The 15,284-nt window shown below is 47.8% G+C and overlaps 2 protein-coding genes across 2 annotated transcripts in view; both read right to left on the bottom strand.

Moving 5' to 3' along the window:
- The window catches only part of RNF121 (ring finger protein 121), a 231,211-nt gene that overhangs the window by 135,782 nt on the left and 80,145 nt on the right, over positions 1-15,284 (bottom strand). The window lies entirely within an intron of this gene.
- CHRNA10 (cholinergic receptor nicotinic alpha 10 subunit) lies at positions 379-7,947 on the bottom strand. Its single transcript, XM_050756550.1, has 5 exons — positions 5,912-7,947; positions 4,498-4,643; positions 3,911-4,065; positions 1,977-2,509; positions 379-1,354 (listed from the first exon to the last, which is right to left on the bottom strand). The coding sequence occupies exons 1-5, from the start codon at positions 5,970-5,972 to the stop codon at positions 897-899; spliced, it is 1,353 nt and encodes a 450-aa protein (XP_050612507.1). The 5' UTR covers positions 5,973-7,947; the 3' UTR covers positions 379-896.

The following is a 15,284-nucleotide window of genomic DNA, read 5'->3' as shown; positions in this document are numbered from 1 at the left end:
ATAAGTTCTGATAATCCACCACCATGGACACCAGCGATACATGGACAGCTGGGAAAGCGTTATTTCTGGATGTGTCTGTGAGGGTTTTCAGCAGGAGACTGGCGTGTGAGTTGATGGACTAAGTGGAAAGTTCCACTCTCAATGTGGGAGGGCATGGAGAAGACAAAAAAGTAGGAGAAAGGCAAATTCATGCTCCTTCCTGGAGCTGGGACATCTTTCTCTTACCATTGGACATTAGAACTTCAGGTTCTCAGGCTTTGAACTTGGACTTGGACTTGCACCAGTGGCCATGAGACAGACCTGAAGTACAGACAGACCTGGACCCCCAGCTTCCACTACCACAGACCTCAAGGGTAATACAGGGCATCGAGGAGGTGCTAGGTACACGCTTACTTTATTGAGTCGGGGATTTGGGGCCAAATGTCTGTAGGGCCTCCTGCTCTGGAAACTTAACTGAGAATCCCCAATCCTTTTCCCTGAGCCCCTCGGCAGGGAAAGGTAAGACCCAATGCCCTGCAAAGAAGCCACCTAGGAAGGAAGACAGGAAACGGAGCAGTTCAGTTCAGTTTCTCATAATAACCCGCACGCTCTCCACTGAGAGCTCTAGTACCCAGCACAAACAATTCTGTCCCTCCAAGACTGTACTCTGTGACCTTGGCCTTTGTAGAGTTCTTCTTTTTTTTTGGAATTAGGGGAGTGGCAGGCTCTGGATTTCCGTTAGTTAGGGTGTGTAGACAATGAGTGCTCCCTTGTGGATTGTGAAGTCAAGTGTCCCAGGGTCTTAGGAGCAGTGGGGAGAGACTGGCTGGCTTAAAGACCAGCAACCACTTGGCCATGGCTGTCCTTTTCTGGAGGAGCTGTGGCTGCAGCAGATCCCTGTGACTTAGTCCTACCCTTCACAGGGCCTGCACCAGCACCAGGAGGCTCATGACCAGGGCCATGGAGAAGAAGATGCCCAGGAAGAAGCGGTCCATCACACGGGCCAGGCGCTTCCAGTCCTCATGGCAGCGCTGTGCAGCTCGGTGGCTGCGGAAGGTATTGGCAATGGTGGCTACATGGTGCAGTAGGGCTTCCTGGTGGCATAGACATCGTGGCTCGTGGCAAGGGCCCGCTGGGGGGCCAGCTCCTCCTTTGGGAGACTGGGGGCTAGGGGATAACTCAGGTGACCTGGACTGCCCACAGGGCTCCCCTCTTTCCTGCACGCACAGGCTCTGTGCCAGGTGTCCCAGCAGGAGGGACCTAGCCCAGGCTGGCACTGGGCGGGCACTGGGACCACAGTAATGCAGGTTCATGATAAGGATAGTGAGTGCTGTTGAGAATGTGACCATGGTCATAGTGGCCATGTAGTACTTCCCTGCAAGAGAGAGAGAAAGCCAATTGGGACTCAAAACAAAAAGCCTGTGGATCCTGAGCTTCCTAGTCACCTCTACACAAATGGAAATAAGCCCACCATGAGGCTCTCCAGACCCTCCAAGCCCCATGGATGGAAGCAGGAAGGAGGTAAGGGCCAAGTTCTCCCCATCCTTCATTCCTACACGTGGGTGATCAGAAGCTACTGCTCCCTAATTGCTCCCCTCACTGCTGGAAGCTGCACTCATACACAATCCAGGACAGTCCCACTCTCAAATAACGATGGGCATGAGCTGGGGTAAGATACGAATCCTTTTTGTACAAATGGGATAACCAGAGGACCTACTTCCTAGGTTTGTGGTGATGTTTACCTGAGTTAATAAAGGTCAAGTGCTTAGGGGAGTGCCTGGCACACAGTGAGCAGTCGATGGATTTTGCCTATTACTAGGATCTGGGGATACTGATGTTCCACCATCAAGACCCAGTCGTGAGGGGTGTTCTCCCTGGAAGGAGCTAATCCTTTCCCCTCAAAATTAGGGGACGTTCCCAGGACGCCCCCGCCTCATTCTCTGAAGCGGGCCGTTCGGCAGACCCAGGCCCTGTCGCGGCCCCGCCCTGCTGCTCACCGATGAGCGGCACGCTCTCGGCCGGCGGCATGCTCTCGGCCAGCAGCAGCTGGAAGACGGTGAGCGCCAGCAGCACCGTGACGCCCAACGACACCTTCTCGCCCGAGTCGGCGGGCAGGTGGAAGGCGAGCGGCGCAAGCAGCGAGATGAGCACGCAGGGCAGCAGCAGGTTGCACACGTAGGCGGCGGCGCGGCGGTGCAGCAGCAGCGTGAAGGTGACGTCGGGGTAGGGCTCTGAGCAGCAGCCGTAGGTGAGCACGCGCCGCTGCGCCGGCATACCCAGCACGCGCCACTCCACGTTCTCCACGAAGTCCGCCAGGCTGGCGGCAGCGCCGCGCGGCCGCACATCCAGTTGGTGCCCGCCGTGAGTCCAGGAGCCAAACGTCAGGCCGCAGCGCTGGGCGTCGAACGGGAAGGCCGCCACGTCCACGGGGCACGAGCTGCGCGTGATGGCCGGTGCGTCCCAGCGCACGGTGCCATCGTGGCGTAGGACCACGTTGGTGCTGGCCGAGCCTGGCGGCTGCGCGTCAGCCCTGCGGGCAGGCGGGGCGGGGCTTGGCTCACTCAGGCTGTCCAGCCCGAGAAGCAGCCCTGGAGTCCAGGAGCCCAGGGCAGACCCCCAGGGTCTGAAAGAAACCAAAACTTCTCCCCAGAATATTGAGGCTCATTAAGTTCGAGACACGACGCAGGGGAGCATCTGGCCCCAGCAGCTGCTGGCCTGATGGCAAGACACCAGCCCTTCCTTGCTGGAGACAGCACTTGCTTTTCCAAAGGGCACCAGTAGGTGCCAGAGGAATCTGGGAACAGATTTTACCCTCTTCCCACGTTTTCTCGCCTTTTAAAGGCTGGAACTGCTCTCCTTTGTCTTGCCACTATTTACAACTTACTGGATCTTTCTTGAATTTCTATTTAAGCAAGGCCTCTAAGCCACTGCCTTCAGAGAGAAATACTTTTGAACTAAGGCCTCTCCCGTGATGGATACAGCAGGTTAATAAACTTCTGCTTGTGGCCGGGCATGGTGGCTCACGCCTGTAATCCCAGCACTTTGGGAGGCCGAGGCGGGTGGATCACGAGGTCAGGAGATCGAGACCAACCTGGCTAACACGGTGAAACCCCGTCTCTACTGAAAATACAAAAAAATTAGCCAGGCGTGGTGGTGGGCGCCTGTAGTCCCAGTTACTTGGGGGGCTGAGGCAGGAGAATGGCGTGAACCCGGGAGGCGTTGCTTATAGTGAGCGGAGATGGCGCCACTGCACTCCAGCCTGGGAGACTGCGTCTCAAATAAATAAATAAATAAATAAATAAACTTCTGCTTGTTTTTCTTTCGTTAATTTGACTCTCGTTTTCAGAACAAAGCAACACAGAGGGTGGAGTGCACCTAGAGAGACCCGCTGCTTGGAAGGGGTGGCGCCTAAAGGGCCCAGAAGGGACACAGACGTAGCCAGAGGACGTATAAACAGGCCTCTGCAGAACCCAGAGGCAACTCCGGGACACACAATGACTTCCCTTGGGGGACATCTGCAAAACTTATAGAGGGGCCCCAGAGAAAATATGCAGAGGGGCCCCAGAGAAAATAAAGCAGTGTTCCAGATGTCCTAGAGGAAAGAGAACCTTAGACAGGCTCTTGGGGGAGCCCTGAGAAACTTAGGGCTAAAAATGTGCCCTAGAGAGGCCCTTGTGATCCAGGCATCTGCCCTGGACCACACAGTAGGTTCCCAGGAGACGTTCAGCCTGGGCTGGCCTGGGATAGCCTAAAGTGGGGGTGCCATGGAGGGGCTGTGAATGCCTGGCAGCTTAGAAGGGTCCTGGGGAAAAGTTTCCAGGGCAGCATGGCAACCGGGTTGTGTGGTAGGGAGAGGGGATCAGTGCACACCCATGGCTAAGGGCAAGTCTAGAGAGGGGTAGGAGAGGGGAAGAGCCCAGATAGGCAGTACTTGTTATAGAGTACGATGTCTGGCCGCCACACAAGACTGCTGGGGATGCGGATGGCATCCAGGCCGCCATAGGCATTGGGGTCCCATTGTAGGTAGGCATCTGTCCACTCCTGCCGTATCCACAGATACAGGGTCAGCACCTGGTTCCGTTCATCCTAGTGGGGGCAGGGGATGGCAGAGATGTGGACATGTATATGCATATCCTGCCCCGTCTGTGCACACTCCCCTGCAGGGCTCTGGTCAGCACCCACAAACCTGACTTGTCCATACTGTCCAGTTCCCACCCAGACCTGACTTTGCCATGTAACCTTAGTGGGCTCTTCTCTTTTCTGGGCCCATTTCCTCAGCAGTTACATGAGGTGAGAATCCCCGCTTAGGAGGGATTCAATAAGTTCAGGAGTGCAAAATGTTGGGCACAAGGTAGACACCCAACAGTCAGTATCCAACAGTTGGTAACTGCTATCTTTGTTAATATTAACATTTACAGAAAAGGAATTTCTGTGGAGAGAAATCCCAGTCTCTCACCCCTTCATTTCTTGACACTGTGACAGGTAAGACTCCACAGCTGTACCACTACCACAACGCACCATGTCGATGATCTGGGACAGTGTCACCTCCAGGGTCACATTCAGAGTCTGGTCTGTGTCTGCCACAGGTCTCAGGGCACTTGTGTAGTTGGCGAAGAGGTCACGGAACAGCTTGAGAGCCAGCCGGCCCTCAGCTCCCAGGCACTCTGGAGGGTCAGTAAGGAGGGTTGTCCATCCCAGGCCCTAGTCTCAGGGCCTTTGCTCACACCCTCCACTCCCAGGGCTGAGGCCCTGTCCTTATGAGTGTCCTCCTGTGTCTGCCCTTTCTTGCTCTAGCTGTGGCTCTAGTTCCTCCCTGGCTTGCCTGCAGGGACACACAAGATAAAGGCCATGGAGTGAATTGTTACTATCTTTTGGCACTAGGCTGACAAATTTCTCCTCCACCCTTCCCTTTTCAAGGACCTGGAGTCTGCCTGCCTCTCCACAAATGCTAGAGGGATCCAAACAAGCCACAAGAGTCCAGACTTTCACCCAGGGATTCTGAACCCCACTGCTCTGCCCCCTCCTGTCTCTCTCAAACCTGTTTCCACTTCTCCATCTCAAGCTGGTTTCTTCAAAACTTCTGATGCGATGGAACATTCCTTCCTTCTGAAAACACACTCTTCCCCAGGCTTTCCTGACACACATTTTCCTCAATCCCTGACCTAAATATTGTTCCCATGAATACTGTCCTTGGCTTCCTTCTTTTTCTTCATCCCAGATTTTTCTCCTGAGCTCCAGACCCAAATAGAGTACAGTCCACTCCTGAGTTTCCCACAGGCACTTTCAACTGAACTCGCTTCCTCCCTCCATGCTCTGAAACCTACTTCCTATCCCATGTTTCCTATCTCAGCAAATAGCATGCCCTCAGCTGCAATAGTGACCTCAGCTGGAAATCTGGGAATTATCCCTCCCTTCTCCCTCTCCTGCCTCCTCCTCTTGGAATCCAGTTAATCTCCAGATCCTGTCAGATCATTCAAATCCTCCAGATTTCACTAAACATGATCTTGAGTCTGCCCTCTCCCCTCCAGGCCAGGCCCTTCCCTTCACTGTCACCCCCTCCCCCGAGGCTCACCTCCTACCCCTCCCATGCCCATAGACCATGCTTTTAAGCATGTACATCTGACCAGGCTAGTATGCTGCTGAAACCTTTCAGTGCTGCCCCCATCGTCTGCAGGAGAAAGACCTGGCCTGGCCGGCAGGCCCTTCAGCATCTGGCCCCTCTGATTTTCCCAACCCTGTCTCTGGAAGCTCCCCACTCATTGTTCCCACCTTAGCCAGGCAAGTCTCCTCTCACCCACTTCAGCACCCCTCTTCTCCACACTCCCCGAATACAGAGCTTGTTCTCAAAACAGGTACTGAGGAGAAACACAAGAGAGACTACATGGAAAGGGATTTTGGGAGAACAGGAATAGCAGCACCACGAGCTTCATACCTGCAGGGAGTAGAAACAGAAGCAGAAGGCCCAGGCTGAGGTGGTGGCTCCGGAGCCCCATGGTCCTGGCACTGCAAGAGGTGGGGCAGGTCTCTGGGTGTGACGCCTCCTGGCCAGACCTAGGGCAAAATTAGGCCCAGCTGGCAAGGATGGTATGGACAGTACCTAGAAGTCAGAAGTAAGACTGAGATCTCTGGCGGGTCCAACCACCCTCCAGCGGGCCCTGCAGCCCCTCCAGTCTTCTGACCCTCCAATTTGTGCCTGCCCCTGGAGTTTAGTACTTGGTCTGTCTTTCTTCTCTGCTGGTCCTTGCCTCTTCTGGCCTCTGCCTCTGCCTCTGCCCTTTCCTATGCTCCCCACCCGCTTTGCCTTTCACTCTGTCTCTGTTTCCTTCTCTTTCCCTCTGTAACTTTCTTGGTCTCTCTGCCTCCCTGACTCTGATCGCCCCCTGCCTGCCTCTTTCCACTCTCTCTCCCTTTCTCCTACTTCTGTTTCATCCCTCATTCCTTCCTTCCTTCTTCCATTCCCCACACCTGGACTCTAGATGGGCCTGCTGCTCTCTCAGCAGAACAGGGACCAGGGACTCCCTTGATCAGCCCAGAGTCATCTGAGGCACAGGACAGCAGCCCTTCCCTCTTTGCCCTTTCATTAGCTTAATTATACCTGTGCATTACACAGGTGTTAAGACACCTGTCCCCATGACAACAGAGCAAAGGAAACTGATACCTCAGGCCTCTGGGGCTTGAATTATTCAAACTCTGTAAAGCAGCACACAGACTCAGCGCAGGCCCATCCTTGGGGGTTGGAGAGTACAGGTATGCTGGGTCAGGGTATGTGGAAGACCAGGGTTTAAGAGTGTGAGGCGCCAGGGTCAGTGGATGGATAACTGTCCTCTCATCTTAGCCACCATTGCCTGAATTCTGGAGGTGGAGGTTCCCCTTAGACTTGCAGCTCTCCTTGCAGTGTGGGACTAGACACTCCAGGCTAGGAACTTTGGGTCAAGCAAGCCCTTCCCTCCTGGTGGGAGTGGTGCTGAGCCTCAGGCCACTCCAGATGACCCAATGGACGTGGGTCCTCTCCTCAGACTCCCTGCAGTCATTCCCATCTGAGCCTGTTTTTTCTCCTTGCCCAAATCCTGTGGGCAGTGTGGGAGAGCAGGGCAAGCATAGGCTTCAGAGTCACTTTCGGCCCTGTCTTATGAGCGCTCTCACCTGGGTAAGATATTGAAACCCTCTGGGTTTCTGTTTTCTCAATCTGGTAATTGGATTAACAGTACTCATCTTGAAAATTGCAAGGATTAAATGAGATAACCTGATAATGCAAGGCACTGTCTAGCACGGTGCCTAAGGTACAGCAGGCCATCAACAATATTTACACTGTGGTCCTAGTGAGGTAGCCAGGCTATCCTCAGGAACACACATTTAGAGTCACAGGTATTTATCATGCACAGAGTTGTGATTATTTTTGTTCAAGGTGACCAGTTGCCTGACCAACAGCAGCACATACTTCCCTGGCAATCACATCCATAGCCATGACTTCGGGCATCATGGATATGCCAGTGATTCCCTGCTCTTTCTCCATCCCAGTCCCCTCTCCTAGGTACTCTGCTTAACTCCAACATCCCCCTCTGGATGTCACACAGCATTTCACATCATTTCACACTGAAGCTTCAGAAATCCAGCCTTCACTTACTCAAGCTAGTAGAGGGGAACTGTCCTTAACTTGTTAAAGAACAACTACCAAAAAAACCCTACAGCTAGGGTATACTTAATGGTGAGAAACTAGAAGTTTTCTCCCTAAGATTAGAATAAGGTAAAGATGTCCCCCTCTCGCCACTCCTATTCAACATCATATTGAAGCCCTAGCTAGTCCAATAAGACAAGACAAGGAAATAAAAGGTTGGGAAGGAAGAAATAAAACTATCTTTTTCACTATGTTGGCCAGGCTGGTCTCAAACTCCTGACCTCATGATCTTCCTGCCTTGGCCTCCCAAAGTGCTGGGATTACAGGCATGAGCCACTGCACCCAGCCTCAATGCAATCTTAATCAAAATCACAGCAAATTATTTTGTGGTTATCAACAAACTAATTCTAAAGTTTACAAGGAAAATGAAAAGACCTGGAATAGTAACACTGAAGAGGAGGAAAATTGGAGAACTGACACTACACTACCCAACTTCAAAAATTACTATAAAGCTACAGTAATCAAGACAGTGTGGTATTGGCAAAAGAATTAACACACGGATCAATGGAACAGAATAGAGAGCTTGGAAACAGATCTCAACTGATCTTTGACGAAGGACCAAAGGCAATTCAATGGAGAAAGGATGGTCTTTTCAACAAGTGGTGTTGGAACAACTAGATATCCATAAGCCAAAAAAAAAAAAAAAGAAAAGAAAAGAAATTGGAACTAGACATAGATTTTACATTTTCACAAAAATTGACTCAAAATGAATCATAGATATAAACATAAAATGCAAAACTACAAAACTTCTAGAAGATGATATAGGAGAAAATCTAGGTGACCTTGGCTTTGGCAATGACGTTTTAGATACAACAGTAAAAGCACAATCCATGAAAGAAAAAATTGGTAAGTTGGACTTTATTAAAATTTAAAACTTCTGCTCTGCAAAAGACACTGTTAAGATGATGAAAAGACAAGCCACACATTGTAATAAAATATTTATACAACACATATGCAATAAAACATCTTGTATCCAAAATATTAAAGAACCCTTAAAATTCAACAATAAGCCAGATGCAGTGGTGTCCCATTTAGTCCCAGCTACTGAAGAGGGTGAGGCAGGAGGATCGCTTGAGCCCAGGAGTTTGAGTCCAGCTTGGGCAACATAGTGAGACCCTGTCTCTAAAAAAACAAAGCAAACCTCAACAATAAGAAATAATCCGACTAAAAATATGGACAAAAGATACACAGCAAAGAAGATAGCATCAGCTGATTAATGGATAAACAAAATGTAGATTACTGCTACAATGGAGTATTCTTCAGCCATAAAAAATCTATTGAAGTACTTTGACATGATACAACATGGATGAATCTTGAAAACATACTAAGTGAATAAGCCAGATACAGAAGTCCACATACTGTGATTTCACTTATATGAAATGTCCAGAATAGGCAAACTCATAGAGAAAGCACATAGGTTATTGGTTCCCAGGGAATGGGGGTGGAGGGGAATTGGGAATAATTGCCGATACGGAGTTTGGGTGGGAATGAAAATGTCTTTTTTTTTGAGACAGGATCTCACTCTGTCACCCAGGCTGGAGTGCAGTGGTGCAATCTCAGCTCACTGTAACCTCTGCCTCCCAAGCTCAAGCAATCCTCCTCCTCCTCAGCCTCCCGAGTAGCTGGGACTACAGGCACACACTGCCATGCCCAGCTAATTTTTTTTAAATTGTTTTATTTTTTGTAGGGACGGGGTTTCACCTAGGCAGCTCTCGAACTCCTGGGCTCAAGAGATCCACCTGCCTCAGCCTCCCAAAGTGTTGGGATTACAGGTGTGAGCCACCACACCTGGCCAAAAATCTCTTGAAATTACTGGTGTTGGTTGCACAATAATGAATATATGAAAAACCATGGTAGTGTAAGTACATTGTAAAACGGTGAACTTTATGTTATGTGAAATATCTTTTTTTTTTTTTGATACAGAGCCTCACTGTGTCTCCCAGGCTGGAGTACAAAGGCACGGTCTCGGTTTACTGCAACCTCTGCCTCCCAGGTTCAAGTGATTCTCCTGCCTCAGCTTCCTGAGTAGCTGGGATTACAGGCATGTGCCACCACATCCAGCTAGTTTTTGTATTTTTAGTAGAGACAGGGATTTACCTTGTTGGCCAGGCTGGTCTCGAACTCCTGGCCTCAAGTGATCTGCCCACTTTGGCCTCCCAAAAGTGCTGGGATTACAGGCATGAGTCACCACACCCAGCCTATATCTCCATTTTTAAAATGCTACAAATGTTTTAAATTGGTAAATAATTTGAATACGTGTTCCTCAAAAGAAGATATATAAGTAGCCAATGAGAATAAAAAGAGATGTTTAACATCATTCGTCATCAGGTGTCTTAGTCCATTCTGTCGGCTATAACAAAATAACATTTTTTTGAAGGCTGAAAAGTCCAAGATCAGTTTCCAGTGAGAGCTGGTTTCCCGATTCATAGATGGCACCTTCTTGCTGTGTCCTCTCGTGGTGGGAGGGGCAAGGCAGCTCTCTGGAGTCTCTTTCATAAGGAAAAAATTTCATTCATGAAGTCCACCCTCATGACTAATCATCTCCCAAAGGTCCCACCTCCTAACACCATCACATTTGTGATTTGGTTTCAATATATGAATTTGGAAGCATGGTGTGGGGTACAAACATTCAGACCACAGCATCAGAGAAATGCAAATTAAAACAATTAGATACTTCTTCAGATCCACTAGGATGGCTGTAATCAAAATAGTACATAATGAGTGTTGGTGAAGATTTGGAGAAATCAGAATCCTCATACATTGATGGTGAGAATGTAATATTGTGCAACCACTTTGGAAAAGTTTTGCTTACAGTTACCATATGTTCCAGCAGTTTCACTTCTAGGTGTGTACCCCAGACAAATAAAAACATGTGTCTACACAAAAACTTGTATATGAATGTTCATACCAGCATTATTCATAGTAGACATGACATGGAAACAATAAAAATGTCATTCAACTGATGAATGTATAAAAAAACATGTTAAACCAGGTGCAGTGGTGTATACCTGTAGTCCCAGCTACTCAGGAGGCTGAGAGAGGAGGACTGCTTGAGCCCAAGAGTTTCAGGCTATACTGCACTATGATCATGCCTGAGAAATAGCCACTGTACTCCATCCTGGGCAACATGGAAATATCTCATTTCTAAAAGAAAAAAAAAGTCATACGTCATATATCCATAAAATGGAATTTATGGCCATTTAAAGTAACACAGTACTGACACATGCTACAACATGAGAGAACCTTGAAATATTATACTAAGTTAAAGTCAGTCAGTCACAAGACCACGTATTGTATGATTCCCTTTATATGAAATGTCCAGAATTGGCAAATCTATAGAAACAGGAAGTAGATTAGTGGTTATCTAGGGCTAGGAAGATTGACAGATGACGGCTAAAGCCTTCAGGGTTTTTCTGGGACAATGATGAAAATGTTCTAAAACCAACTGTGATTATTGCACAACTCTGAGAATATAGCAAAAATAATTGCATACATTAAATGGGTAAATGTATGCTATGTGAATTATATCTCAATAAACCTGTTAACAAAAGTTCATAATCCATCATGAGTGAGAGTTAGCGGAAAAAAGAAAACAATTGCAGAAATAAGAAAGAGCTCACAGGCACTGGAATGTTAGATAATGATAATTTGAATAGTTAATTCATGATTTTCACAACACCCTTTAAGGAAGATATTTTTTTTTTTTTTTTTTTTTTTTTTTTTTTTGAGACGGAGTCTCGCTCTGCCTCCCAGGCTGGAGTGCAGTGGCCGGATCTCAGCTCACTGCAAGCTCCGCCTCCCGGGTTCACGCCATTCTCCTGCCTCAGCCTCCCCAGTAGCTGGGACTACAGGCGCCCGCCACCTCGCCCGGCTAGTTTTTTGTATTTTTTAGTAGAGACGGGGTTTCACCGTGTCAGCCAGGATGGTCTCGATCTCCTGACCTCGTGATCCGCCCGCCTCGGCCTCCCAAAGTGCTGGGATTACAGGCTTGAGCCACCGCGCCCGGCCAAGGAAGATATTATTATTATTATTATTTTGAGACGGAGTCTCGCTCTGTCACCCAGGCTGGAGTGCAGTGGCACGATCTCGGCTCACTGCAAGCTCCACTTCCCGGGTTCACGCCATTCTCCTGACTCAGCCTCCCGAGGAGCTGGGACTACAGGTGCCTGCCACCATGCCTGGCTAATTTTGTTTTTGTATTTTTAGTAGAGATGGGGTTTCACCGTGTTAGCCAGGATCATCTTGATCTCCTGACCTCATGATAAGGCCGCCTCAGCCTCCCAAAGTGCTAGGATTACAGGCGTTGAGCCACCACACCTGGCCAAGGAAGATATTATTGTTTCTATTTTACAAATGAGGTAACTGAGACACAGGAATAATTTACCTAAGATCCCATAGCATAGAACAGTGGACCTGGCATTTGAACATATAGCTGGGTTAAGGAGACCATTCCTTTCTAAACTACACTGCCTCTTTTAAAAACAAAATAGTGATCGTGAGACTGCACTGCAGCCTGGGTGACAGAGTGAGACCTTGTCTCAAAAAAAAAAAAAAAAAGTGTATGTGTAATGTGATTTAATACTACCTAACTTACTAAAATTAATAATATAAAAATTAAAACAGCAGATTAGACATAGCTGAAGAGAGATAACCAATGAATTCCAAGATAGATCTGAAAAAATTACCTAGAATACAATCCAAGGAGACAAAAATAAAGAAAGAGATTAGGAAACAGGCCAGGCGCAGTGGCTCAGATCTGTAATTCCAGTACTTTGGAAGGCCAAGGAGGGAGAATTGCTTGAGCCTAGGAGTTGGAGACCAGCCTGGGCAGGGCAACACAGAACATAGGGACACCCTGTCTCTACAAAAACATAAAAAGTGAGCCAGGCATGGTGGTATACATCTGTAGCTATTTGGTAGGCTGAGGCAGGAGGATCCCTTGAGCCCAGGAGTTTGAGGCTTCAGTGAGCTATGATCATCGTGCTATTACAGCCCATCTTAGGTGACAGAGCGAGACCCAGATTGCAAAGGCACTGTAACAGAATGAAAAGACAAGCTAGAGATTGGGAGAAAATATTTCAAAATCATATTCAACAAAGGACTCAAATACAGAATCTATAAAGAATCCTCACAAAACTCAACTATAATAAACCATTTGTTTAAACCCATTTGTGCCAGAGGTTGCAAATTTTTTTTGTGTGAAAAATCAGACCTTGGCAATGATCTTGAGTAGTAGGATATAGGTAACTCCCACTAGCTTAATAATGAAATGAAACACTAGGCATAGAGAGGTTAAAAAAAGACAAGGTCTGGCTCTGTCGCTCAGGTTGGAGTGCAGTGATGCAATCACAGTTCACTGCAACCTCTGCCTCCAGAGCTCAAGCCATCCTCCCACCTCAGCCTCCTGAGTAGCTGGAACTAAAGGTGCACACCACCCAGGTAATTTTTGTTCATTTTTTAAGAGACGAGGTCTCCCTATGTTGCCCAGGCTGGTCTTAAACTCCTGGGCTCAAGGGATTCTCTCTCCTCACCCTCCCAAGGTGCTGGGATTACAGGCATGAGCCATCGTGCCCAGCCAATACAAGGTTTAAACAAATCCTTAGGAAAGTCTAAGAAATGAACATTTAAAGCAGAAATTAATAGATTACCATACAGAACTCCAGTAAAATTGATTAATAAGTCTAAGGACTGGTTATTTGAATAACAAAAAAATCTGGAACAATTTTCTGGAATTACAAATTAACAAAACTGAGCTAAAGATGAAACATCTAAAAAGAGCAGATACTCTGCAGGTCTTTGCTCAACTATTCCAAAATTTAATTCTCCAGACCTCTGTTAACTTTGATTTTGGAATTATTTCAGGGTTCTGTTGAGAAAATAAGTTAATTTGAATGTTGTAGACTCCACAGATCTATCGAATGTTGAGGTAACTGGTTCCTGTTTTATGTTTTTGAAAACTTTTTTTGAAATTAAAACTTTTTTTTACTATTTCAACGGGATTTTGGGATGTAGAAGATTAAGATTGTTAGGCCGGGCACGGTGGCTCAAGCCTGTAATCCCAGCACTTTGGGAGGCCGAGATGGGCGGATCACGAGGTCAGGAGATCGAGACCATCCTGGCTAACCCGGTGAAACCCCGTCTCTACTAAAAAATACAAAAAACTAGCCGGGCGAGGTGGCGGGCGCCTGTAGTCCCAGTTACTCGGGAGGCTGAGGCAGGAGAATGGCGTGAACCCGGGAGGAGGAGCTTGCAGTGAGCTGAGATCCGGCCACTGCACTCCAGCCTGGGCGACAGAGCAAGACTCTGTCTCAAAAAAAAAAAAAAAAAAAAAAAAAAAAAGATTAAGATTGTTCAGGCCGGGTGCACTGGCTCACGTCTGTAATCCCAGCACTTTGGGAGGCTGAGGTGGACGGATCACGAGGTCAGGAGATCGAGATCATCCTGGCTAACATAGTGAAACCCCGTCTCTACTAAAAATACAAAAAAAAAAAAAAAAAAAAAAATTAGCCGGGCGTGGTGGCGGGCACCTGTGGTCCTCGCTACTCGGGGGGCTGAGGCAGGAGAATGGCGTGAACCCGGGAGGTGGAGCTTGCAGTGAGCCAAGATTGCGCCACTGCACTCCAGCCTGGAGGACAGATCGAGACTCCGTCTCAAAAAAAAAAAAAAAAAAAAAAAGAGATTGTTCATTGTTCATCACCCTTATCTTGAACTGGAAGTTGATATTCTCTTTTATGCAACATGGCTTCTATGATAAACCTTTGATTTAGAACCTTTTTTTTCTTGCTCTGTTGCCCAGGCTGGAGTGCAGTGGCACAATCATGGCTCGCTGCAGCTTTCAACTCCTGGGCTCATGCGATCCTCTTGCCATAGCCTCTTGAGTAGCTGGGACTATGCACACACACCACCATGCCCAACTATTTTAGAGAGAGTCTTGTCATGTTACCTGGTGTGGTCTTGAACTCCTGGCCTCAAGCAATCCTCCCACCTTGGTCTCCCAAAGTGGATTACAGGTGTCAGCGAACACTCCTGGCCCACAATTCCTAACACTGCTAAGAGCTAACCATTTCTACAGCATACTCACTTTTTGAAACATTCCTCTGGTAAGGAAACCAGGTCGGAAAGTCCAACTAAGTTCTGTGACTCACTCAGGATCACATATTGAGTCAGCAGTGGAGGGGATTCCAGCTGAGTAACCCTTCTTCTGAGGTGTCTAAGTTAAATGGAAGTTTCAGCCACAGAGCTGACCCACTATGCTTTCTCATCCCTGAATTCCTCAAAGTCTCAGAAGTCTTTGTTCTAATCTTAATGGGAATTTGCTCGTATCTTCAGCTTGACAAATCAAAATAAGATCTGGAATAGTACTCATGCTACTCAATTGATTCCTCTTGAAAACAGCCCTGTGTGAAGTAACATCAGGGATCATTATCCCCTTTACAAAAGGGAATCCGACTTAGAAAGGTGAAGCGTCACTCAAGGTTTAAAAACAAAACCACTACAGTAGAAGAGCGAGGAGGCTTTGAATGGTATATTCTATTGGGCAATTTGAGACCTGGAAATCTATGTGTATAAATATATGTACAGCAATCAGTATTAATCAACAATCAACTCCCTTGCCCCTAAATCTCCCCTT

This window comes from Macaca thibetana, chromosome 14, assembly GCF_024542745.1.
Source record: "Macaca thibetana thibetana isolate TM-01 chromosome 14, ASM2454274v1, whole genome shotgun sequence".
NCBI classification, from domain to species: domain Eukaryota; kingdom Metazoa; phylum Chordata; class Mammalia; order Primates; family Cercopithecidae; genus Macaca; species Macaca thibetana.
This window is presented reverse-complemented; position numbering and strand designations above follow the sequence as displayed.

Coding starts and splice junctions, on each gene's coding strand:
- CHRNA10 (XM_050756550.1), bottom strand. CDS start 5,972: ATGGGGCTCCGGAGCCACCACCTCAGCCTGGGCCTTCTGCTTCTGTTT. Junction 4,066..4,497: donor TGTCCCAGATCATCGACATG/GTGCGTTGTGGT, acceptor TGCCCCCACTAG/GATGAACGGAACCAGGTGCT. Junction 1,355..1,976: donor CGAGAGCGTGCCGCTCATCG/GTGAGCAGCAGG, acceptor TCTCTCTTGCAG/GGAAGTACTACATGGCCACT.